The sequence below is a fragment of the Protopterus annectens genome, chromosome 13.part0 (genome assembly GCF_019279795.1).
Source record: "Protopterus annectens isolate FY-2018-M chromosome 13.part0, PAN1.0, whole genome shotgun sequence".
NCBI lineage: Eukaryota > Metazoa > Chordata > Ceratodontiformes > Protopteridae > Protopterus > Protopterus annectens.
The window spans coordinates 1326030529-1326058287 of record NC_056747.1 but is presented as its reverse complement, the minus strand read 5'-3'; the positions used below and the strand labels follow the sequence as shown (position 1 = coordinate 1326058287).

The 27759-nt window shown below is 35.9% G+C and overlaps 1 protein-coding gene across 1 annotated transcript in view; it reads right to left on the bottom strand.

The window, feature by feature from the left end:
* Positions 1-27759, bottom strand: part of LOC122788060 (low-density lipoprotein receptor-related protein 2-like) — a 1238079-nt gene that overhangs the window by 1061807 nt on the left and 148513 nt on the right. Inside the window, exons 11-13 of the mRNA XM_044054982.1 lie at positions 25700-25869; positions 10465-10688; positions 1034-1240 (exon numbers count right to left, since the gene is read on the bottom strand). Coding sequence (XP_043910917.1) covers positions 1034-1240; positions 10465-10688; positions 25700-25869 — 601 coding nt within the window. The remainder of the gene's footprint in view (positions 1-1033; positions 1241-10464; positions 10689-25699; positions 25870-27759) is intronic.

Below are 27759 nucleotides of genomic sequence, written 5' to 3'. Positions count from 1 at the left end.
GAGAAGTTAGATAAAAAAATAGATGTCAATGTTTTAAATTGGACTGTTACCTTTCCAGTTGGTCAGAGGTTTCCGCAGGTGTACCTCAAGGCTTGGTATTAGGGCCCTTTCTTATTTAATTATGTGATTTCACCATGACCCAATAATGCCACCTATTAGGCATCCAAATAAGCAGATGACATTAAAATTGGTGGATTCTTATCCTTATCATCTCAACTTGAAGCATTCCATTTCCTATGTTTCTGTTGTATTTCAGTGATTAAATAAACATGGCATACAAATTAACTCATGAAAAAAGTGTTGCAATGTGTTTTGTCACCTTTAGGCCTCATTATAATGTAAATGTGGGAGTGACTACTATTCCAAAAATGTTGAATATTGGGATCTAGGATGTAGTATGTGCATTCTAACTTACATTTTAGTAATAATACTTGTTAAGGCAAAGGCTATGCATAGTTTTGCCAATTACTAAAATAGTTTTAGTTGTAGTTCAGTGTCATTTCTGGTAAAATTGTTCGCCACAAAAATTAAGCCCATCACTTGAGTTATAATTTTTCATTTTGTTCTTATACTGAATAATCTGTCACTGTTAGAAAATGTTCAGTGGTACTTTACAAGAAGATTTACTGTGAATGCTTAGACAAATTCAGTTTATATTCAATAAGTTACTTTTGGCTATATGGCAGACATAGAATGCTGTGCATGATGAATAGTTCTGCTTTTTTCTAAATGTTAAAAATGATAGAGTCACTAAAAAATCCAGAAAAACAAATTATGCCTTCCTAATTCTGAAATTCAACACAGCATTGACAGCAAAATCTATAAGCCATAGCACAGCTAGGACCTGAAATAAGTTGACTTTGTATATTAGGCAGAGTAGTTTTATTAAAAAAAAAAAACAGTAGATAATTCATTTGGAAGTAATGTCTAATCATGGAAAATGTGGAGTCTGTATTCTGATGATCTTTGACTCTTACACAGTATAAATAAACTATGAAACTATGAAAATATGAAACATTTAGCCACCACTGACCTGTCCATGCCATCGTAAGTAACTGTTTCAATGTAGTCAAAGTGGCTATCTGTCCAGTAGACTCGCTTTGTGACATAATCAAGGACAATACCCCCAGGAGAGCCCAACTTGCTTTTCACAAGCTCCTTCCGATTACTACCATCCATGTAGGCACGTTCCAGTCTAGGGTCCCCTCTAACATCACTTTTATCAGTGAAAAACATGTACCTGCAAGCAATGTAAGAATGGAAGCAAATTTAAATAACCGTACTAATCCAAGACAAGAAAATGTTGATAAATGATCATTTCTGCTGGTTCAGATACATCATGACTAAGATCTCTCTCTCTCTCTCTCTCTCTCTATATGTGTGTGTAGATATATATATATATATATATATATATATATATATATATATATATATATATATATATATATATAAAATACACACACATATGTGTGTGTGTGTGTGTGTGTATATATATATATATATATATATATATATATATATATATATATATACATTTATATTTTTAATTTAATTATTAATGTCCATGGAACCATTTTAACCATGGCTTAAGCCAGTTGCACTGCAATAACACAGAAAACAAAATGTAACTAAACAGACTGAGTTAACTTAAGGTAAAACAGTAATAACTACATCATTGGAAAATATCAGAATAATTCTAAACACTTTTCAAAAGAAGGTAATAAAAAGGTAATTTTACTTATAAACACCTCTTTAGAATATCATGCATTATCACCTGAGACAGTTAAAAACAGCATAAAATAAAGAAGGCTGAATGTAAATATTCAGGCAAGACATAATACATCTTTGTTTTGCCAATCAAGAATGTAACAGTTACTTCAAGGGAAAAGAAAGTAGAATTTAAAGGCAATAGGCAACTCAAAATCACCTGGTACTGTCTGGTGTAAACCAGTTTTAGAAGTACATTTCTAGATGTGATTTAATCACTTTATGATGATTTATACAATGCAGAGTGAGTGCAGCTGCTGATAAAATAGACAGGAACCTAGAGGCAATACCTTGTAAGTGACCACAGGGAGCATGAGACCTTGCCATTTATACCCATAAGTAGACACACTTTAAGAGTTATTGTCACCCTTTGCAACACTTAATGATGATCACCTCCTAAATCACACAGAGCGATACATGATAACTGTGCAGCAGATCTGTGACATCCAATTATCAACAGTAGCCTTAAAGGTAGACACAGCAGCACTTTGCTTGACCTGTGGTAGTGATTAATTGCAGATGCTGGAAATACATTGAGTAAGAAACCTATCCCTTTGTTTCTACTTCCTGATGGAGAGGTAGACATATGTCCCTGTGATGCTGCGGTTTAACACTATTCATGTGTTATCACCAGGTGAAGTTAACAGGTAGATGTACATTATTGTGATGATACAATATAACACTATATATGTGTCACCAGCTGCAGTGAACACTTGTTACTGTGATGATGCAAAGTAATTAGACTCACATGTCACCAAGTACAACGAACAGGTAGGTGGATGTGATGATACAATGTAACACTATGCTACACCTAGCAAGAGAAACCCTAGCCTCATCCAATTTGCTTCCAACTGTCTTATATGCTTCACCCATCCTTACAAATCTAACGTCTAAACTAAAATTGAAACAAGCCTCCTGGTACAACAAAGTAGCTACATTTGCAATCAGCACTGCACACAGAACTCAGTACTGCCAAGCCTTAAACTGCTAAACTGGCTAGAGCTTAACAACTAATTAGCATACTTCTCAGCTAGTTATGGCATACAAATTGATATATTATCCTGAAAAATGCCCTGCATTAAAAATACACTATTGCCCTACAGGCTCACAAGGGGCCTATGCTCTGGTGATAAATTTCTACTAGGCACTAGTAAAGCAAATACTTCATCAGAAGGCCAGCTATACTCCTGTTACATCTCCAGACTCAGGAACCCCATTCCCACACAAGTAAAAACGAGTACCAACTCTCGAGCTACAACATCCAGCTCAAACAATACATTACTCATTCCTGGTCATGTGCATGTTCATCATCAGGTTGAGACCTCTAGAGAAAATATAAATTTCTTATTAAGAAATAAACCATCAAGAGTGTGCAAACTTGCAGCCAAATAAAAACCTGTAACAAAGGTGTATGGTTCAAGTAGTATCAAACCAGTCAGGAGTCTAACTGATCCAAAGCCAACCCAGCAAAAATAAGAACCAGCACCATATTAAAATCAAAAAGTTAAGTTTTTAATAAAATAACAAACACAAAATGAATGGTTGAGCTCTTTCATCCCAAAGTGTAGGAACTTCTTCAGAACAACTAATAAAGTGTAATACACTTGCTTAAATAATAAAAGAAGAATGATTCCAAATCACAGTCAAGGGGCCATTAAGTTTTTAAAGGACACCTCCACAAAATAAATAAAGGGCATTGTTAAAATCCTGTAGTAGTTTGTCTATGTATGTAAAAAGAAAAAGAAAACCACTACTGTACTAATAAAAAAAAAACCATTTGTACAGGTACTGAACTGACTCACAAGTTAGTTGCCCTAAATTTAAGTACAGGGGCAATAAAAAATGTGGTAATTTAGTCCTGAGTACACCAAGGAGTTAAGTTATATTTTACTTAAGTTCTGGTTTCGTTTCCCAAGAGCCACCTCAGTTACTGTTAGAAACTGATTCCAAAATGCCAGACTAAAATTTAGGGGAAAAAATGGGGCAGCCTAAAGTATGTTTAAATAAATAATTGTTGATGTTTCATTTAGAAATAGAGTAAATATGTTCATATATTCTTTTTTGAAACTTTCTTTCAGTTTTCCCAACATAAAAACCTAAACAGTCTTTATACACAGCAATATAGACAACCCCTTTGGAGCCACAGTGTCCATCCCCTAAATGAATAGTACAAGGTGGATCACCTACTATGATGTGTTCTTGCTGTAACACATATTGGCATTGAGTACATGCACCACAGTGTCCATCCCCTAAATGAATAGTATGAGGTGGATCATCTACTATGAAGTGTTCTTGCTCTAACACATACTGGCATCGAGTACATGCACCACAGTGTCCATCCCCTAAATGAATAGTACGAGGTGGATCACCTACTATGATGTGTTCCTGCTGTAACACATATTGGCATCGAGTAAATGCACCACAGTGTCCATCCCTTAAATGAATAGTACAAGGTGGATCACCTATTGTGATGTGTTCTTGCTCTAACACATACTGACATCGAGTACATGTACCACAGTGCCCATCCCCTAAATGAGTAGTACAAGATGGATCACCTACTATGATGTGTTCTTGCTCTAACACATACTGGCATTGAGTAAATGCACCACAGTGTCCGTCCCCTAAATAAATAGTACAAGATGGATCACCTACTATGATGTGTTCTTGCTGTAACACATATTGGCATCGAGTGCATGCACCACAGTGTCCATCCCCTAAATGAATAGTATGAGGTGGATCACCTACTGTGATGTGTTCCTGCTCTAACACATATTAGCATTGAGTACATGCACCATATCTCCTAGTACCTATGTATAACTTGTAGTTATTTGGAAAGGGGTCCTTCTAAGAGGATCCAGTATCTGTCAGCCTGAGATGATATGAGCGACAGACCTCGATGCTTTGCCAGAGATGGTCTTCATCTGGTCACCCCTGGAATTTGGCTACTGGCTAAGGTTCTTGCCACCTCCATAGTGCTTTTTTAGGCATGTATCAAGGACAAAATTCCCGACGTAAAAACTCCATCTAAAAACAACCTCAAGGTTTTGCTGCTAAACCCTAATAGTCTTAACATGAAACTGTACTCACTGGAAGCAGTCCTCACCTTGGAAGACACATACATTTGTACAGTCATGGAGACCTGGTTCAAGGCTGTGGAGAGCATCCCAGCCATACCAGGTTACACTTCCTTTCACACATTCAGACCACAAACTGAAGGTGTAAAAACTAAAGAAGGTGGTGTATCAATATTCATTAAAGGTAAATACACCTCTAGACTGGTTAAACAGCATGATTCCCCAGAGATACCTCAGGTGAAATTAACTGTTGGTAGGACACCTATTCAAGTCTTTGCCAGCTACAGGATCCCCTCCATGAATCAGGACACCTACTGTCCCTATTTGGATCTACTTGAGTCTATCAAGATACATCCAAACATGATGGTTTTGGGCAACTTTAACTATCCATCCATCCATTGACTAGGTAAATTATTCATGTTCACACTCACTAGCCCAAAGGTTCCTTGACTTCTGTAACTCCAATGCCCAGGACCAGCTGGTTGACACCCCCACAAGGGGTGCCAACATTCTACATCTGGTGCTTACTAATATGGGGGACCACTGTAGCACCCCCACTGTGAAGTCTTCCCTGGTGAGATCTGACCACAAATCAGTCTCATTTGAAGTAACTATCACATCTGACCCCCCCCCCCCCCCCATCAGCAGCAACTAAACTAGAAAAACTTTTCCAAACCAGATTATAATCTTTTACGGGATGGTATATCTTCACTGCACCCCCCCCCCAATGGAATAGGCAACTATGCGGAGTTCTACACCAATGCTTTATACAAACACCTGTATAACTGCATTGACTCGGCCATAACTGATAAGACCAAAACAAGCTTTTCAAGGAAGGGCAAACCTGCCTGGTGGACAACTGACATTAACAGGCTTTACAGTAACAAAAAGAAATTGCTGTCTAAGAAAGCCCTAAACTAGAAACACTCCCTCCTCAGCTTAAACAAGCAAATAAGACTTCTTGTGAAGTCCTCGAAAGCAAACTATGAATCCAAATTAGCTTCTTCAACTAAGGACAACCATAAGACATTCTTTAGTTACATCCGTAACCTAAAAGGAAGACCCAGATTCGTGCCAAACTGGTAGTTAATGATGCCACATATACTGAGCCTGTGGACATAGCTAACCTCTTGGCTGACAGGTTCTGTGAAAACTTCACTCCCCTGTCCCTGCCACATGTACCACATGACATCCCTACCACCTCTCCCCTACCTTGTATCTCTAAAGTGCAGGTCATAATTGCCCTGTCTAAGGCCAAACACACAGCATCTATGGGACCTGATAACATTCCAGGCTGCATCCTACATGGGCTACAAAAAGAATTAGCAACACCATTGGGTACTCTTTTCAATCATATTCTTGGCACCGTCTTCTTTCCAGCTGAATGGAAAATGGCCACAGTTATTCCCTTGCACAAAAGTGGTGCTTCCACTGACCCCAGGAGCTACAGACCTATTAGCCTAACTACCCTTATCTGCAAGGCCATGAAGTGAATTATCATGGACCTTATCAATAAAGATATAGGTAATCTCCAGACACTTGACTCTACTCAGTTTGGATTTGTCAAAGGGAGATCATGCCTGTTAAACCTGGTGGACGTCTTCAAGATAGTCATCAAGGCCCTGGATGAGGGGAGGTCTGTGCATACAGCCTACCTGGAGTTAGCCAAGGCATTTTACACTATCACCCACTCAGGCATCATTGACAAACTCACCCAGTTAGGTATCAATCCTTATCTCATTAGATGGGTCACTAACTGGTTCACTGATAGAACACATATAGTCAAAATAGGAGAATCCACCTCCAGCAGCAGGCCTGTAACCAGTGGTGTTCCACAGGGATCAGTCCTGGGACCTCTACTGTTTGAAATCTATTTCTCCGAAGTACAAGCTAAAACTAAAGGTCTGTGGCTGACAAATTTGCTAATGACTGCAAACTGGGAATCTGCAAATGATGTCAACATCCTGCAAGAGGGTCTTACACAAACAAATGATTGGTGACAAAGTTATGGCCTTAAACTCAATGCAAAAAATGTATTTTCATCTCTTTTGGTAAGAGTGATGTTCCTGTTAACTACACATCAATAACAACACCCTAAGTACACACGCAGTGGTGAGAGACCTGGGTACACAGGTTGACAGCAACCTTACATTTGATCACCATGTCTCTACAGTGGTAAAAAGGGCATTCTATATTGCTCCTCTCATAAGTAAAGGCATTGCCTCCAGAAAAAAAATAGTTAAAACCTCCCTGTACTCTTCCCTCATCAGGCCAATAACTGAGTACAACATTCCTTTTGGTATGTACCTTTCCAAGCACCTAGAGCAATTTGAGAAACCACAAAGGTTCATCACAAGGAAAATTCAAGATCTTCGGCATATGTCCTATATGGATCATCTGAAATCACTGTCACTTTATTCTGTTTCATACAGACTACTCAGAGGTGATCTCTGCCTTGCATATAAGGCAATCTCTGACCCTGATTTATTGGAAATGCTGCATATCTGCAAGTCAAATGGTACACGGGTTATTCACTCTAAAAGCCTTAACCTGTTATGTAACATTAATAGAGCATACTGGAGGGACAGATTTGTCTACCAGAGGTTACTACACCTTTGGAACAGATTCCCAATTCATGTTCAAACAGATCACCTCACTGGCCCTCTTAAACACAATCTGTATGATTGGATGTAACCATAAATTCACTCTGGGGGTTCCACCTGTGTCCCTCTTGGACAGGGGCATTAAGTGCTGATCTTGGAAATAAGGGTAGAAGTTGGCTAGACTTGTAAGGGCCCTAGGGCCATTAACCTAGTAACTTCCTATGATCCTGTGATCCTATGATCCTATGAAAAGGGTTGGTGTTCAAGAAGGGTTTTCAAATTCTGACCAATTTTGTAAATAAAATGTGGGGACTCCCCCAGGATTTTATTAAGATTCTCATCCACCTTAAAAATATTCAAATTTTGTTTAATAATCACCTTTATTTTCTTTGACAAGGGGCTGAAGGTGATAATCAAAGAATTTGAATAAGGATTCTTCGCCAGACTGTGGCTTGTATTGTTATGAGAGGGGAGCAGGTTCCCATCGGATCCTAACAATGGTTTAAATTTTGTGCCCCCACAGGTTAGAATATCTTTACATGTTTTAACTAAAAAGTTAATGCAGTATCCTCTTTCCAAAAACATAGAAGTTATGAAATCAACTTCAGTTTTAACATTTTCAAAATCTGAACATATTCTAGATGCTCTCACTAATTGGTCCCTGTAAATGTTTCACTTATAATGAAAGGGGTGACAACTGTTACATTTTAAATAACATTTGGAAAAGGTAGGTTTCATGTCAATCTTCAGGCCAAACCTCTGTTTTGAAATAGCCTTAAATAGAGCGACATCTTGAAAGTCAATAAAATCACATGAGTATGTGTGTGTAAATTTTAAAAAAGTAATAGTGCTGTAAGTTACAAACTGCTTTTCTCCCCAGACCTGCACTGAAAATGGGCACCTACTCAGGCTTTCCTGGTAATCAAATGTCAATAAATAAATAAATGCAATGTAACAATATTCATGTGTCAGTCTCCCAATGTGGTGAACAGGTAGATGTGTCACCAGGTACAGTGAACTGGTGAGTGCATGTCACTGTGATAATGCAATGTATCATTGTTCATATGTCACCAGGTGTAGTTAACAGGTTGATATATGCTACTGTGATGATACAGTGTAACAATATTCATGTGTGACCAAGTGCAGTGAACAGATAGCTGAATTTCACTGTGATGATACAATGTAACAATATGTATGCATCAGTTACTAGGTGCAGTAAACAGGTAAGTGTATGTTATTGTGATGATACAATATAACACTAGTCATGTGTCAATTGGTGCAGTGAACAGGTAAATGTATATCACATGGATAAGACAACGTATCACTATTCCAGTGTATTCATCTGTAGTGGACAAGTAGATGTATGTTACTGCGACGATACAATGTAATATTGTTAATGTGTCATCAGCTGCAGTGAACAGGTAAGGGTGTGTCACTGTGATGATACAATATAACACTATTCATATGTCGCCAGGTGTTGACGCCTTTATATTTCTACGAAAGATGGCAGATGTTACCTGCCATACAGGCCATGCTTATATTTTCAGCAGATCTCAGTCACTACAGCACTGTAGTTGTGTATGAGAATGTAAAAGAAATGTATGCATTTGCTATGCTTAGTTTAGCAAATTCTCACAATTGTAACTGGAGGTTGTACCACTTTAAAATACATCTTGAAGACATAGCTCATTTAGAAAACAATGCTACAAGCTTCAAAAGACACCAATATGGTGACAATGTCTTGTGATTATATGACATACTGCATCGCAGAAGTATAGCTAGGGTGGGGCAAAGAGGCTGCAATTGGCAGAAGCCAAATGAGTTAAATACTGACATTTGCATGCGGGTATTACATTCACGCTGGAGTGCTTTAGCACTCCATGCATGGCATGGCAGGTATAAACAGTTTAAAAGAGAAAATCAGAAAAATGCTGTGTGTGTGGCCGGCAGCATAATGTGTAGCACCTTTTTGGCCCTCAGCTTAAGGTTGAGGAGATAACCAGATTGGGGAATGACCATGGACAACAGAATAGTTAGCTGCCCCTGTGCTGCATTCTGCGTGTCAGTAGATGGCCTTTACAATGTGAATATATGCTGTTTGGAACTTTCACCTTTTAACAACATGAGAAAATGGGCTGAAATGGTTACACAAATCAAAACTCAACACAAATGCCTTTCATATTGCTCAGACAGTATATACACTGTTTTATGTTTATGTGCCAGTCATACAGCAGCACTTCAAGTAATAGACATATGAATGCTGCCTTGTAAATAATGTGTTATACAATCTGTAAGTTCTCTGAATTCAGATGTTTTGCTTATTAAACCACAATTGCACCCCCAAGAGTTTCTCTACAATAAGTCAATTAATACCTCTAGGCATATAGTATTTGATTTATCATATATCAGTTCAGTACCCTAATTAAACAAATAAATAAATAAACTTCATGTTCATATTTGTATTGACAATTATAAACCCATGTTAAGCACAAACAAATGAAATATATTTTAAAACTTGCATGACTGAGAAAGACAACTGCATTGACACATAACCTCTGTCTAGATATTAAATGGTGTGAATACATGCATACTGTTAAAATGTCCTTTTTCTGCAAATACATCAACAACCATGCAACATAGCTCTGGTTAGTCTCATAAGAAAGTTCACAGCTGGATGACCAAAACTGCTTCTGACAGTATATGTGCAGTTACTAAAGCTGTAAACTGCAGATTGTTTTCAAACCATAAAAACATTTTTACTGTGTTATTGTGACTTACAAAAACATTTTAAGACTTTGAATTTAATGCATGTTACCATGTACATATAAAACTGTCATGAACAGTTTGCTGTTTACACTTCCTTAGTAATAGTTGAAGTTCTACAGCTAGGCATGTGTTTGTTTTGTGAATTTATAACATGATTCTGTCAACAGGATCATAGGAAGTTTTCATGGAAACAATGAGTACTTTGTTTACGTCTTCTAAAGGTACATTTTATATATATTTGGAAGGTTACGTACCCAACAGTCGAATCCAGAGCTAGGCCATGAGGGTTATTCAAGTTCTCTGCTATCAGTGTCAGCCTGTTGGCTCCATCCAACTCACAAATGTCAATTCTGTCCACATAACTCTCTACTATGTACAGTTTGAAGTTAATCCAATCGACAGCAATGTTTTCCGGGGAGTCAACCGATGTGTTTAGAACCTCTTTCATTTCAGTGCCATCAAATTTAGCTGAAAATACCTAGAAACATTTGTAGAATTGTTGGTTAATTTGGAAAAGAGTTACATTCACCTGTTTATGTATTGCAGTTGTTAACCAGGAATGCCCAAATGGCAAATCACATTTCCAATGGAATCCTTTATAGAAATCCTTAAGTGGAAGACAAGTAGTAATAATAATAATAATAATAATAATAATAATAATAATAATAATAATAATAATAATACTAATAATAATAATAATAATAATAATAATAATACTAATAATAATAATAATAATAATAATACCAATAATAATAATAATAATACTACTACTAATAATAATAATAATAACAATAATAATAATACTAACAATAATAATAATAATAATAATAATAATAATAATAATAATAATAATAATAACAATAATAATAATACAATACAAACTAAAAAACAAATATTAAGGAAGTTTGTAGATCATATAAATAATTCAGCCAAATGACAAAATGAACTAGAACAAGCCAATTCTAGAGGCACAGAGGAATAACATTCAATTTCCAAAGTGACCCAAATTAATTTAGTAGCTTGGGTGTTGGACAAAGCTAGGCAGAGGATGAGGTGGTAAGCCCATCCTGAGTGGATGGGAGTAGAGCTGATTGCATTAAGCTACAGTCCCTCAGAAGAAGGGAAATGGAAACCACAAAACATTCATGCATCACTTCTACTTATTTAGGAAAGTTTCAAATTGAGAATATCAGAAGCAGACGAATCAGAATGAAGCTGATGGTATTCTGATACAAGGGAAAAATAATGCGGGAGGTAACTGTTGAAGGTAAGGTACACTGTGTTAGCTTAGATGTCAAAGAGGGCCTGAGGTGTACACAGTAAAGCCACATCAAGTTCAAGGAGGTATAAAACTCGGCGGCTTCCAACAAAATTAATTTCCTTTCCAGCTTCTCTGCTTTTATCCTTCACTCTATCATTGATTGGCACTGTGCTTGAAACGTTTTTACAAATTGCCGTAGTGCTAACATGATTTTCAGAAAATTAAAATTTAAACTACTGGACAACTTTCTTTGGTGAGTGGAAGTCCTAAAGACGTAGAAAAGTGGGCAGGTGATCCGCTGTGGCAACCCCTAACCGGGAAAAGCCAGAAGAAGATATGAAAAATCCATTTATAACCTAGCTGCCCTCAATTTTAAAATAGCTACCAAGGAGATGGGTTTATTGACCTCTAGTACCAAGTGTCAGCATATCTCCCAATATTCTATTTTGGTCTCCCATGGTCCACCTCTGGGATCAATTGGGACTATTTCAAGCACAAAAAATGTGCATTTTGCTTTTTTACAATTTAGAGTGTGTTTATACAAGGCATTTGTAATATCTTTCTTTTTAATATCATGTAAGTGTTCACAAATTTTTCACTTTTGTGCCCTTTCAGTTTTCCACACATAGAAGGCTGAACAACTAATACATAGTTAGATGATTGTATACACCCATCTCTACTTTGTATATAAATACTTTCCCTATTACTAATATGGGGACACTGATAGGTTGTTGAAATATTGATATCTCCCAGTTGCTAGTAATTATGTCTTTAATAACATTAGCATCTCTAGTATAGTTCATTACAAATGCTCCTGTGTGTGCTAAACTTTAAACTATTATCATCACTACTTTTGTTTATATTAGACTTCAAGTTAATATTCACTTTACCTAGGATGGGAGTATATCTCCCTCTCCACCTCTATCAGATTACCTGGGTATTTTCTCTCTAAAAACATTTCTTTTAATCTAACACACTCATCTCTTTAATCTTCATCTTCTGAGGTCATTCTAGACATTCTTATAAACTCACCCTTTAAAATGCCTCTCTTTTGTTTGTAGAGGTGTGCAATGATAAAATACAAACAAGAATCTGAAAAAGTGTCTTTCCCATACACTGTGGACTTAAACCATTCTTCAGCTTCTAACTTGTGAATAGTGACATCTAAGTAGTTGGCTAAATGACTGGTAATATCATATGTAAACTTTAAAAATCCTGTAGTTGTGCTAATATATTCTACAAAATATCTCAATTTATCTTCTGTGTCATTCCAAAAAATGCAGATATCATCTAAATATTGCTTATACATACTCCAGCAGTTTGCATACACCAAGTTATAAATAAACTTCTTTTCTCATATATGTAATACTCTGAGCTTAGGAGAACAACATGCCCCTTGCAACCCCCCACTTTTTTTGTTTAAAAATTCCAAAATGGATAAAATTGTTAAGAAGCAATTCAAGTAAAACTCTAAAGTCTCTTAAAAGTAAATGTGCCTTTCTATCATATAGCCTCAAACCATTTTAGACCAGTCTCATGTGGTATGACAGAAAATAGATCTACAATATCTATTTTTAACAAATATCATATCTTTGTTGTATAAATTATTGTCAATTCATTTTATAAAATCCTTCTTCTATCCAAACTGATTTTAACTTTAAATCAATATATGTATGATTTTCAATCAACAGTTTTTATTTTTTAGTAGTTTTGAAATCCTCCATTTATGTACAATGGGATTTCTGTTGTATATGTTTATAATATAAGATGTGATATTTGCTTATGTTCATGTTTTATGAAACAAAGCAGGTCACAATGGAGAGAAAGGAGAATATGTGCTTTTTTAAATCTATTTAACATGTTTAATTGCTAAAAAGGTACAGGTTGCATGCTATGATCCTATGAAAGGATAATATGAAATTATTTAACATGTTTAATTTATTTTTTGGAGGTTAATTGAGATGACTGGTTTATTGAATATGGTATTTAACTGGAGGGAATTTGGTGATGTTATAGTCTGATGAAGTCCTAAGGAAGGACGAAAATGCGTGAACCAGCTAAGCATGAGAATTTGTTATATAACAAGAAAATGAAGCATGCTGTATTAGCTAAAAGAAGAAGAAGGAGTGAAGGCGGATAGAAAGTAAATATAAAAGAATAAATAATGAAAGAAGTAGAACTGTTTAGTTAAGTACTGCTGTTAAGCAACTTGTCCTTTGTTGTTTGCAGGTGGTGCATAGTGCATATGCAAATGAAATATACAATATGAACAGATGTGCTGTTTTACCTACCACATTGCTATATTGGCTAACAAATCTGTCAAATGGAACTGAAGTTACAGCCATGGGGGAAAGGGAGTAAACTCCCTATTGAGGCATAGTAAGTGAACAATACTGGAATACAGAGATAGTACTGTACATACATATACACACACAAACACACACACACACACACACACACACACACACACACACACACACACACACACAAGTTCGTGTTCACTACAGCACACACACACGCACACACACACACACACACACACACACACACACACATACACACGCCTGCTCGTGTTCATTTGTGCGCGGGCATGCGCACACACAGACACACACACACACACACACATAGACACACACAGACACACACACATACACACACACACACACACACACACACACACACACACACACACACACACACACACACACACACACACATAGGTGCCCCTGTTCACTTGTCTGCACGCACGCACTCACACACACTCACACACGTGCACACACACACACACACACACACACACACACACACACACACACACACACACACACACACATACACATATACACACACAGAAATAGGTGCACCGGCTTTCTATAATTTGTGCTGGGTCCCTATTAATTTGACAAAACTTTAGCTTGTCGAACTACAAAAGCTCGAAAGCTAAAGATCGAAACGTCCAAACTGTGAACGGTCAGCTAAGTGAATTTTTTCCCATGGAAATAATTTGCTTGGCCTTTACACAAAACAAAAACCTTTCAACGTGAATTAAGTGGGGGGCTGTGCAGCCCACATCCCCCCTAACTAAATATACTAACTCAGAGATTGCTCCACATCGGGGAAAGGGCAAATTCCTGTTAACCACCAAGCAAATTCTTTCACTGAGAAAAAATTTGCTTACCTGGCCATTCGTGGTTTGGCTCTTTCAAACTTTAGCTGTCGGTCTTTTGTAGTTCGACAAGCTAAAGTTTTGTCAAATTAATAGGGACCCTTTGTGCCTACAATTATCACATTCTAAAGTCACCAATTAATTTTGCACTACTATAATGTGGCTTGCACTACATTACACTATGTACACCATGGTAGCAGTGTTGAACCCACCAGGGTATTCTGTGTGCACCTAGTAGGTAGGATGCACAATGCTGTGATCCTGCACACCTTAAATATAATGCCTGATTGTACCCTAAGAATCTCAAGTTATGAAAGTGTAGGATTCATGGTACTACAGAGTAATGAGCCCTGATAATAGTGTGTAATGCCTCTCAACCTATTTGTTTGCTATTAAAATGTGGTACATACAATGTTGTTCAACCAACCAACATATAATGCAAACAGTCCTTTGAATGCCTTATGTGCTAAAAAGGTACAGGTTGCACACTATGATCCTATGAAAGGATAATATGCACTTTTTTTAAAACTATTTGACATGTTTAATTTAGTTTAATTTAATTTTGGGGGGTTAATTGAGATGATTGGTTTACTAAACAGGATATTTAACTGGAGGGAATTTGGTGATGTTATGGTCTGATGATGTCCTAAGAAAGGACACATGATTTACTTCATTTCATAAAACATGAGCATAGGCATATATCACATCCTATATAATAAACATATACAACATAAATTCCATTGTTCATAAACAGAGGATTTTCACACTACTATAAAATAATAACTGTAGAATGAAAAACATACATATTATTGAATTCATATCATTTGCTGCTCTCCAGTGTCTTTACTCTCACATGACAGTTATTTTAGAATAAAAAAATAAGATAAATAAATAAATAAATAAATATCTAGTTGGAACATAATAAATTACAACCTTTTAGCCAGGTATTATAATAAGTAAATTAATAAAACCTTGTCAGTATTCTTTTAGGTATCTAAAGTGATGCATATAACATATATTATATTATTAAATATATAAAAATGTCTAGCAAGCTCAATATATAAATATTATGAACAATAAATAATGAAAATATGTTAAATAATAAAACTTCCATGTTTATAAATAGACTTCATTAAAATCTAGAACTATTGAATATAAAGGAGCTATATGAAAAAATCTGTTTATGGGTGGCCGCGGTGGTGCAGCGGTTAGCATTGCCACCTCACAGCAAGAGGTTCTCCGGTTTGATCCTCAGCTGGGGTGCCTTCTTTGCGGAGTCTGCATGTCCTCCATGTGGTCATGTGGGCTTCCTCCGAGTGCTGTAGGTGGATTGGACACTATAAATTGGCCCTAGGTGTGAGTACGTGCATGTTTGTGCCTTCTGTGGAAGGTTGGGTGCTGGGCTGGCAACTCAACACCATAAAACTCCACTGCCAATCATGAGTGGACAGGTGATCCGCTGTGGCAACCCCTAACCGGGAAAAGCCAAAAGAAGATATGAAAAATCCGTTTATAACCTAGCTGCCCTCAATTTTAAAATAGGTACCAAGGAGATATTTTCATTTAGTCCTGGGGGTTTATTGACCTCTAGTACCAAGTGTCAGCATATCTCCCAATATTCTATTTTGGTCTCCCATGGTCCACCTCTGGGATCAATTGGGACTATTTCAAGCTCAAAAAATGTGCATTTTGCTTTTTTACAATTTAGTGTGTTTATACAAGGCATTTGTAATATCTTTCTTTTTAATATCATGTAAGTGTTCACAAATTTTTCACTTTTGTGCCCTTTCAGTTTTCCACACATAGAAGGCTGAACAACTAATACATAACAGTTAGATTGTATACACCTATCTCTACTTTGTATATAAATACTTTCCCTATTACTAATATGGGGACACTGAGAACGTGCTCCACATTTGAATGTGCATTTCTTACTTTTCATATGCCCTTTACCTTTTTCATGATCTGATTCTGGCATATTTTTAATATTATACCCGTTCTTAAAAGTACATTTTATAGGTTGTTGAAATATTCCCTCTAGATACGACAAACTATCGGATATCTCCCAGTTGCTAGTAATTATGTCTTTAATAACATTAGCATCTCTAGTATAGTTCATTACAAATGCTCCTGTGTGTGCTAAACTCGCCCTTCTTCTATTACCTGCCTAAAACTATTATCATCACTACTTTTGTTTATATTAGACTTCAAGTTAATATTCACTTTACCTAGGATGGGAGTATATCTCCCTCTCCACCTCTATCAGATTACCTGGGTATTTTCTCTCTAAAAACATTTCTTTTAATCTAACACACTCATCTCTTTAATCTTCATCTTCTGAGGTCATTCTAGACATTCTTATAAACTCACCCTTTAAAATGCCTCTCTTTTGTTTGTAGAGGTGTGCAATGATAAAATACAAACAAGAATCTGAAAAAGTGTCTTTCCCATACACTGTGGACTTAAACCATTCTTCAGCTTCTAACTTGTGAATAGTGACATCCAAGTATTTGACTAAATGACTAGTAATATCATATGTAAACTTTAAAAATCCTGTAGTTGTGCTAATATATTCTACAAAATATCTCAATTTATCTTCTGTGTCATTCCAAAAAATGCAGATATCATCTAAATATTGCTTATACATACTCCAGCAGTTTGCATACACCAAGTTATAAATAAACTTCTTTTCTCATATATGTAATACTCTGTTTGCGTAGCTTAGAGAACAACATGCCCCATTGCAACCCCACTTATTTGTTTAAAAAATTCCTTCTCAAAATGGATAAAATTGTTAAGAAGCAATTCAAGTAAAACTCTAAAGTCTCTAAAAGTAAATGTGCCTTTTTCTATCATAGCTTCCTCAAACCATTTTAGACCAGTCTCATGTGGTATGACAGAAAATAGATCTACAATATCTATTTTTAACAAATATCATATCTTTGTTGTATAAATTACTGTCAATTCATTTTTAAAATCCCAAGAGTCCTTTAATGTTCCTTCTTCTATTCAAACTGATTTTAACTTTAAATCAATATATGTATGATTTTCAATCAACAGTTTTTATTTTTTAGTAGTTTTGAAATCCTCCATTTATTTACAATGGAATTTCTGTTGTATATGTTTATAATATAAGATGTGATATTTGCTTATGTTCATGTTTTATGAAACAAAGCAGGTCACAATGGAGAGAAAGGAGAATATGTGCTATTTTAAATCTATTTAACATGTTTAATTGCTAAAAAGGTACAGGTTGCATGCTATGATCCTATGAAAGGATAATATGCACTTTTTAAAAATTATTTAACATGTTTAATTTATTTTTTGGAGGTTAATTGAGATGACTGGTTTATTGAATATGGTATTTAACTGGAGGGAATTTGGTGATGTTATAGTTTGATGAAGTCCTAAGGAAGGACGAAAAATGCGGTGAACCAGCTAAGCATGAGAATTTGTTATATAACAAGAAAATGAAGGATGCTGTATTAGCTAAAAGAAGAAGAAGAAGTGAAGGGGGATAGAAAGTAAATATAAAAGAATAAATAATGAAAGAAGTAGAACTGTTTAGTTAAGTTCATTTCTGTTAATAACTTGTCCTCTTATCCTTTTGTGTTGATAACTTGTAAATAATTTTAGGTATGAATATAAAAATAATGATGTGTGAAAATAATTGATTTCAAATTTTTATATAATTTAAAATGAATATAAATGTTAATAAAGCACAGCTACTCTTTTTTGATACATGCTATGGAATGTTTTACTTCCATTTTAGTTACTACCAACTCAAACAGATAGGATCTTGATTTAATGTTTCATCCAAAGGACAGCAATCCCAGGAGTGATTCACCCCCTACTTCTGCATTGTAGTGTCATCAATTTAAAAATTAATCCATTCCCCTGTAGTGGGAATAGAAATCATAGCCTTATACTCCTCTATAAACAAAGACAAGTGTACCATCAACTGAACCACTGACACTACAATCATTCCATATTACGTAATATTCATTATGTACTGGTAACAATTATTTTAATACAAATCTGGGTCACAGTTAGCTCTAATCTGTGACCTACTTAGACCTTTTGAAGGTATCTTATTTTGGGGGTACAATGCATCATCATCATCATCATCATTCTGATTGCTCAAAGGCATGGAGCATATCTGCTATGACAGTATACTCTTGAGGTCCTGTCCTTTAAATAAATTGGCCAACTCACCATCAGCCAGTCATGCGGTGTCTAGTCAACACTTTCAGACATGCGGTAAAAGTCTTTTTGGTTGCCTGTTTTACATATATACATATACATATACATATGATATCCTTCCCTTTGGTACAACATTCAGAATGTTGAAAGTATGCATTGCTGGCACAAGTGATCAAAGGGTCATATGATCAAAGACTGCAAACATTACTTAGCGGGAGGTCACGGTCTAGTGGCAGTTGGGGATTTGCCCTTTCCCAAATGTTGTTTGATCTCACTGTTGGTATATATAACTAGCAGGGGGGTGTGGGATGCAGTAAGGCTTGCCTCCCTGCAAAAAATATTTTTTTTTGTTTTTTGGTTGGTATACGTTTTGATTTTTATAGATGTGCTTCAATGTTGTGCTTTTTAATTAGAGGTCGGACACTTTTACATCCAAATCAAAGGGCAAAAAGGTCACACAGACAAACCATTCAATAAAAACTGCAAGAAAGACCCATCTAAGCTAGAGTCTTCACTGTAAAAAAACATAAACCTCGTGTAGTAGAGGCCCACGGGATAAATGCAAATGACCCCTTAAGGACATACCAATGTTTCAGAAATGTGCTTGTTTACAGCTAGTGGGGACTGGCTTTAGTGGCCTGAATGTACTCATATAGACAAAAAACAAAAAGTTGCGGGCATTCAGAAGCCATGTAGCTATGCACAGTGAAAAATGCTACCTTGTCTGGGTCATTCTTGCAGTTTAAATATATATATATATATATATATATATATATATATATATATATATATATATATAGATATTTAGAGAGAGAGAGAAATAGATATAGATATAATTTATATATAGATGTAGATTGCTATTCATATATATAGATGCACAAAGTTAGTCAGTTCTTTACTTCATCAACCTGGTTATAACTACAAGTGACTCACTCTGTAATTGAACCTTCAGTGTTCCACTACAGAATTAAAGTGGTGCTTTCTCTCTAACCTGTGTTGTGTGATGTTAGAGTTAGTATGTACAGAAGTAAGGTGGTATATGAGTGAAGACCACACATGGAGGGGTGGAGACAGAACCCCCAGTCTAAAGAAATTGAAGCAAGTTATTGCACTGTAAGTAGGATGTATTGTGTCTGCTACTTTACATGTTTTTGACTGATAAGAAAAGTATGCCCATAAAGTTTGCTTTAGCAATCTGTTTTGTTGCAATGCCTGTGCAGCTCAGTGGTAAGTATATGTGACAGGCTGCAGTCAATTGTGTGAGGGCCAGAGCTAGATTTTGGTCAAATGGGTCCTTAGGAAGCACAATGGATCAAGGCACCCCCCCTCCCATGGACACAGCAGACCCCTTCACCCCCCACAGCCATTATAGTGTACCTTTACTTGGCTATTTCTCCCCATTTACCATAAACACTGTTCAAACCTATCAGTGTGCATACTGTTTCTCCTTTACTTCTATAATGATTAGCTATTCAAATTTAATTTAAAATTTGTATTTAAAAATGTATAGCACAAGCACTGATAGATGTTTGCTAAACAAAACAGTACAGTCTTTCAATGGAAATAGACTTAGCATTAACAGTAAACTTCATTGCCCTTGAAACTCACAGTCATTGAAATGGCACTGAAACCCACATTCAAAGCAAATTCATCTGGCCAGTGATGGATACATTTTACCTTTGGGATGTTTCAATCCATAGGCCCCTTGCACACATTTTTAGGACCATGCAGACTTACAGGTGTTCTTTGATACATCATCCTTATTGTATTAAATTATATTCCTTGTATAATACAACACCATTTGTAAGAGTGTCTTTTAAATTTGTAGTTTTGAACATTTTTTTCAGTAAGTAATAAAACAGAACATATGAAGCCATAGTGATAAACCTGCCCATTTCAGAACATTTCAACCACAAAAAGCCATTCAATATCAGTCAGTATGCACAATCTCTACAGAAGTAAAAGGCATCTGAAAAATTCCACATTAAAGAGATCTGTGACTAATGAGGAGGTTGCTGCTAGGAAAAAAACTTTATATCTCAGTCTTTTATCTACAAGTTCAGGGCCTGCTGCTCTTGAAGAATACATTGTCTACGTTACATATAAAAATGGTAAACTGGTAATACTGCATTAAGTAATGGATGGCAAACCGACAGAGATTCATAGTTACAGGGCATCTCATCTAAAGGAAGACACACGCAGGACTGCAGCACCTCCCATCCCAACCCTTAAAGTACAACACAGTATCAGTAACCCATCTACATGGTGTGGGAGTAGAACCCATAGCCTTCTGCATTAAAACCAAGTATACTAACTGTTGTGCTACTAGCACGACTTTCAAACTTTCTAGCACAAACAGTGATGACCATTTGCTGAACAAAACAGTTGCACATTGAAAACAAACTTAGAATGAGCAGCAACAACTTTTTTATTCTCTTGAAGCTCATAATTCCTTGAAAATGCACTGAAGAGGCACTGAAACTTACCCCCTTGAAAATGCACTTTGAGTACTCTAATAGTTGGTGTAGTGGATTCAGGATCTTGTCTCCTATAACTAAGGTAAAGGGTTTGAGCCGAGCAACTTAACTAAACTGCCATCCCTAACTAGGGCATTTTGTAAGCACACACACACACACACACACACACACACACACACACACACACACACACACACACAAACACACACACAGTTCTAATATGGGCCAATTATTTAAGTCAACAATTGATGGTGTGTGTGTGTGTGTGTGTGTGTGTGTGTGTGTGTGTGTGTGTGTGTGTGTGTGTGTGTGTGTGTGTGTGTGTGTGTGTTTGTATAGATAGATACATATGTACATTGACATATAGGCAGAGAGATACAAAAAATTACTTAACACAATTGACTGCACATTTGGATTAAATAGGTCCCAACTAGAAATCTGATACCCCTGCTGAATATGGAAATATAATGAGTGACGTAGGTTACAATCTAGATTTGCTTTTTACTATAAACATACCTGGTACAATTGCATGACTTCTGTGTCAGACCAGTTCACTGTACATTATGGATGTTTTCCTCAATCACATTTTTTTGAAGTTTTGCTACATGAGAGATAGTATGCTAAGTATAGTAGCTGAGTTCTAGCTTTGTGTACAACACATGACATGGCATACCAGCTGCAGTATCCCCATCTAAGAGCTGAGCAGTATGTTTAAGGATGTGGTACTTAAGCATTGTGCACTGAGGACAGCATTAAAAAGGAATGCAGAAGGTATGCAAGTCATAAAGGAGGAAGAAGACAGACAGACATAGAACAGAACCTGGACTGCATAACTGCAGTGTATGCTGCAGAATATACAGCTCCATGGAGACATAAAGAGGCAATAAATTGTCATCAGTGATAAGTACCGTTATTGCCACAAAAAGGCAATAAATGGGGAAACACACTGGCATTTCAATGAAAAGAAACAGGCAGTCTGCAGGGATGGGCAGCACCTTCTAATAGCTGTGAGTAAGATGACCCAACACCATCATTGACACATTTCATGTGACAGCGTGGCTATAATGCAGATAGCCCTGTTATCTTAATTCAGTGTTGCGTAGAATCACTCTTCTCTGAGGTTATGTAGCACATCCTAATCTAAATGCTGTTTGTGTTAGATGATTGGCAGGACAGGGTACAGAAGGATGGCAACAGCAGAAATATGTAGTTGTCTCTTCAAGGTGTCTGTGCAGAGAATGTTCCCCCAAAGATGCAGATTATTCATTGCATAAAAAAAAAAAGAAACAGAGAGGGGAATCTGGCAAGGTGCTGCTGATGACAGTTCCAAACATGTCTGACCCTGCTGCTTCAGATTGTTTGTGCATGAATGGGATTTTCCTCACAAATAGGATCATTTGGCAATATGTCTATATGGCATATGGGAAACTGGAGTCCACTAATAGTGCCAGTCACACTTGGTATGTATTTACAAAGTGTTTATGACCTGTCCTTTGCCTATTACTGTGAATTGTAGCAGACTTTTGACATTGAGTTGCAGCCAGAGTTTAGAGTTTGGGCCTTTAACAATGAATAATATTTTCATGTGCTTCTCTGATGGAAAGTCCCTTGCTGCCAGAAAAAATTCAGTAACCAATTCAGTCTGCAAAGAATGTACCATAAAAGAAAACAAAAAATGTGGTGAGACGAAAACACCAACATTTGTACAACAAGTAGTGTTCTGTTTTGAGCGAAGCCATTTTCCTATTTTGTTTTTAATTTTCGGATTTATCTATATGTTTAGATATGACACTGTTTAATTTTTTTTTTTATTCTTCTCAGCTGAACTACTGAAAACATCACTGCATGCATCTTATTCCGTATGTTATATACTTTGAAAAAAAGTTTCATGGAGAACAACACACTTTGAAATCATTTTATTATAAGCCCAGACCTAGCATAGACTATGAAATCTATGTGTGACCTTAAATAGCTGCTATGACCTCTGTGCATGACCTTATATAACTAATGGGGACTCTCTTCTTTTGGAGCTTACATGTCCAGCTCAGTGCATCACAGATGGGATTACAATTAGTTTAATAGGACCAATTCTTCATTGATATACCATCCATAAGTGAAGCATCTTACATCTAGTACCTTGGTAAAGACTTTAAAATTGACAATATATAATCCCCCAATCGGATATTAAGAGAGAGAAATGGTGCTTTTAAACGCAGAAATGGCACTACATGACAAAATGACTTAATTATAGAAAACAATTAGACATAACAATTGACAGTTTGGGCAGCTTCTCAGCTGCAATTCAGAGCAACCTTAAATAAAACTGAATATTAAGAATATGTTTAATCTTCTTGTTGTAACTGTATTCCATACAATAACTACAGTATAACTGATTTGTATGCAAGTTTATTTTTAACAATTGATAATTAAACATAACATGTTATATTTTTTAACATTTATTTGTTTCTTTACTTATTTTCAGTGAGTTGAAAATACAGTAAAATATGGTTATGCATATCAATCTTTAAATATGTAGCTTTCTTTGCATTGATGAAGGTAGAGACTGTTAAATATCCAAAGAGAGAGAGAGACTTATTCACTATCTTTGTGCATATCCATACTACAGTTTTTGTCTCACTAATGTCAACACCTAGGTATGCTTTAATACATACTCTTTAATGCTTTTTGCCCCTACAGTCTGTAGGTCATTAGCCCCCATCCCGGCCAACCCATAATTGGGGTGGTTTGAAACTTTTGCTGTTAAGCCCTACTCTCCATACACACAGGTTAAACACTGGGGAAATATGCTCTGGGTTATCATGGAGCCTCTCACATCTGTAAAGGGCAGTATCTCCAACCAGCCTTGCACCCCCCCTTGAAACATTTAACAGTTGTTTCCCCTCTCGACATCAGAGAAAATGCACCTCTTTATGTGCCTCTGAGTGTGTGGGAACACACATCACCCTCTAGGAGAAGTGAGTGGACAAAATGCCATCACTTTTTCTCTTCCTTGCCCGGCTTCTCCAGTGCTAGGAATGCTAAGTGAACCCCAGTTGCCTGGTCACAGTCAGAGCTCAATCCCTCTATGCCACAGAAGTTGGGTGAGCTTTAATGCAAACTCATCTCAGCAGTATTACATAGTGGTTGCAAAAAGAAAATAAGGGATGTTCAACAAAGATGTGTTGTTGCATGCATTTCCTAAACACATTGCAGCATAACCTTTTAGGCTCTTTTTCTATCTACATCAACAACCTACAGCTTTTAATTTATCATAGATAAATTGGCAGCATTCACTGTGTGCACTTGCCTATTTTATGTGACAGACTTATGACTTTGATTAAGTGACTTATGTTCACGGATTATAGAAGTGAAGTCTGCCAAACTCAAACCTAGGTCTGAAGGATATAGTTAATTTCTGCACCATAGCTTTAAACATGAAACGACACTGCCAACTGATACATGTATATTCTGCCCTTGCTGATCTTTGACCTGATGAAAGCAACAAAAACTAAGTGCCTTTAAATATATTTGGCGAAAGAAAAAAATTAGAACTTTATGGTTGTGATACAGTAATTAATGTTATATTTTAAGAGACTATTTTTTCCTAAAAATGTTTTAAATATTCTTTATCATTTAGAATTAGCTTGCACTGTCAGTAAAGTCACAGTATGATAATCATTATTGTGTTATTTACTGTACTTCGCTTTTATGTTTTCTTGTATTGCACTGTCACTGTGCTGGACAGTTGGAGTAATTGTGATCATTATAGTAACTGTGAAGGAATAAGATGGAGCATTAAAATAGACACAACATTGTTACATTATTATAAAACAAAAATGTTGCAATATTTTTATAATAAGGTCACTTAAATGTATCAAGAATACTGATACAGTTTAATGTAAATGACAAAACATAAATCAAACAAACTTTCAGCTTCATTTCCTATCACTGACTACTTTATTTTGTTTTCTTGGAAAACTTATACACAAGAACAAAAAAAAGTCAAATGTTTTAAATGGAAGTGAAGCAGGTAATAAAACAAATATTTATAATGAAACAGGATATTCCCAATATTACAAGGAAGACTAAGAGTCTAGAAGAATGCCACAATAATTTCACCCTTAGTCAGTGAGAGAACTAAATAGGCTAATTAATTCAGAATACTTTTGCTTTAAAAATTAAACTACGAGGACTTCTGTCACATGTCTAAATCAGTCTGCTATCAAAGGGCACCATCATTTTGTTTCAGCAACCAAAAATTGGTGCCTGTAACCTCAGCTATTGTCTCAATAAAACTAGGACTGACAATTCATGAAAATCCATTAAACATGATAGATTCGATACCCAATAGACGTAAAGTAAAATAATATGAATTACAGTACCTTTTTCTGAGTTGTATCTGTCCAGAAGATGAGCTGTGATGAATACAGATAGTCAATGCCATTAGCTTTGCCTCTTGGCTGTGACTGAATCAACAGTCGTGCATTTCTGCCATGGATATCTGCGATCATAATGTCCCTTCCATTGGAGAAGAGAATCTGAGGAACACCAACTGCAAACAAAGACTATATTTAGTAGGTATATGCCATGGAAAGGTTGGAAATGCAAACAAAGTCATCCTTTTAAGTGGGATAAACAAATGTTTTGCAAAATATTATTTCCAAATACTGCAATATATTTCTTATGCCTTTATTGTGCCTTTATTAAACCTTATAAGCATTGTTTATAGTTACCCAAGTAAAACTGAACATTCTAGAAGGTTTAGATAGAGTTTATGCCATTACTAATAAACTGCTGCATTAGTTTTAGCCTCCAAGCGTAAACTTTCACTATAGTTATAGTGCAATTAAAAAAACTGGAAGCCATTTTCCTAGAGTGAGAAAACAAACTAAAAATAAATAAAAGTGAGGTTTAAATAAAAACAGGAAACACAATGTAATAAGAACTTTCTTCTCAAAACTTACAGAGACCCTATCAGACTTCATTATAAATAAATTCAACAGAACCCTTCCTTCATTACTGCTCAACCAATTAACTTGTAGCACCAACTTATTATAGTGAGGCTTACATTGCTAGTTGTGTGTCCTGCAGCAACTTGTTTTATGTTGGAAGAACATTTAGTTTGCTAAGTTTGAAATAGTGTGATTTGATAGTAAGAAATATATATGGCAAGTGCTTCTTAATACAATATTTCACGTTTTAAATGATCATTTGAATTTTAAAGGTGTCTTAAAAATATTAAGTTATGCACTATGGTAAGTTTGTAGCTGTCTTTATATGTTGATTGGTTGAACACTGATAAATGAGAGTACATAACTACTGAGTTTGTTTACAATGATTTCTGAACAGGTTTATATGTGATTTGAGATGAAAGTACTAGCCATATTGTTTTTACTGATTTTTATTGTTTGGATATATGGTTCAGTTCTTGCTTGAATACTGTGCAACTTTATTTGTATCTATGGTTATAATGCATATAATTGAGTCATGATTACAGAACAAATTATTTGTTTCAATTATTTATTTAATATTTGTTTAGCAGGTAGGTCTCATTGATTTTTTTCTGCCACAACCTGGGCTCAGTGATGAGCAGTGCACATAATAATACAAAACATAAAAATAAACATAGAAAATAAATGTATAATTAGAAAATAACAAATCATACAATACAAAGTCTAACTATAAGTGATTTGATAATAAACAAGCATTATAAACAAGATATAAGTACACACACACAAACCACAAACACACACACACACACACACACACACACACACACACACACACACACACACACACACACACACACAGGGAACACGTCAGTTAATATTTAGATGTACACATTAGGATTCAGGTGTAAAATACATTAATATGTCCAGTGCAAATAGCATGACTTGGTACTGGGTATTAACCATTCACATGGTAGTGGGTGCACAAGGCTGCCTTAAGAAGATGGTATAAGACAGCATGTTTGAAGGCCTCAGGTAAGTCTTGGGATTTTTCTTCACTGGGAGGGTTGTCCCAAATGTTAGGACCTAGCCTAGAGAATGCTTTTTCTTCAGCAGCTGTTTTGAAGTGTGGGTGGTTGATAGAGAGATTGTCATTTTGAGAGCTTCTCTTGGTGCAGTTCTGTTATCCAGATTTAAGTGCTTGTTTCAATGGGGACAGTAGCTGAAGTTTAAGATTTTAAAAGTAGGTTACCAAGAAGAAATATGGCCTTGTCCATTACCGATAGCTAACAGCATCATTAAGTAGGTTGTAGGTTACAATCATATACAAATGATTCTGCTAAAAGGATAAATGTTAAGATGTTGTTTTATAAGATTTGTAATCACTAAGTACTGTAAGACAAATACAGTGCATAACTGAACCATATTCCAGCTTGAGAAGAAGAACATTTTTGGCAATTACAGGTTGGGCAATTGTTGAAACAAGGGGTGTG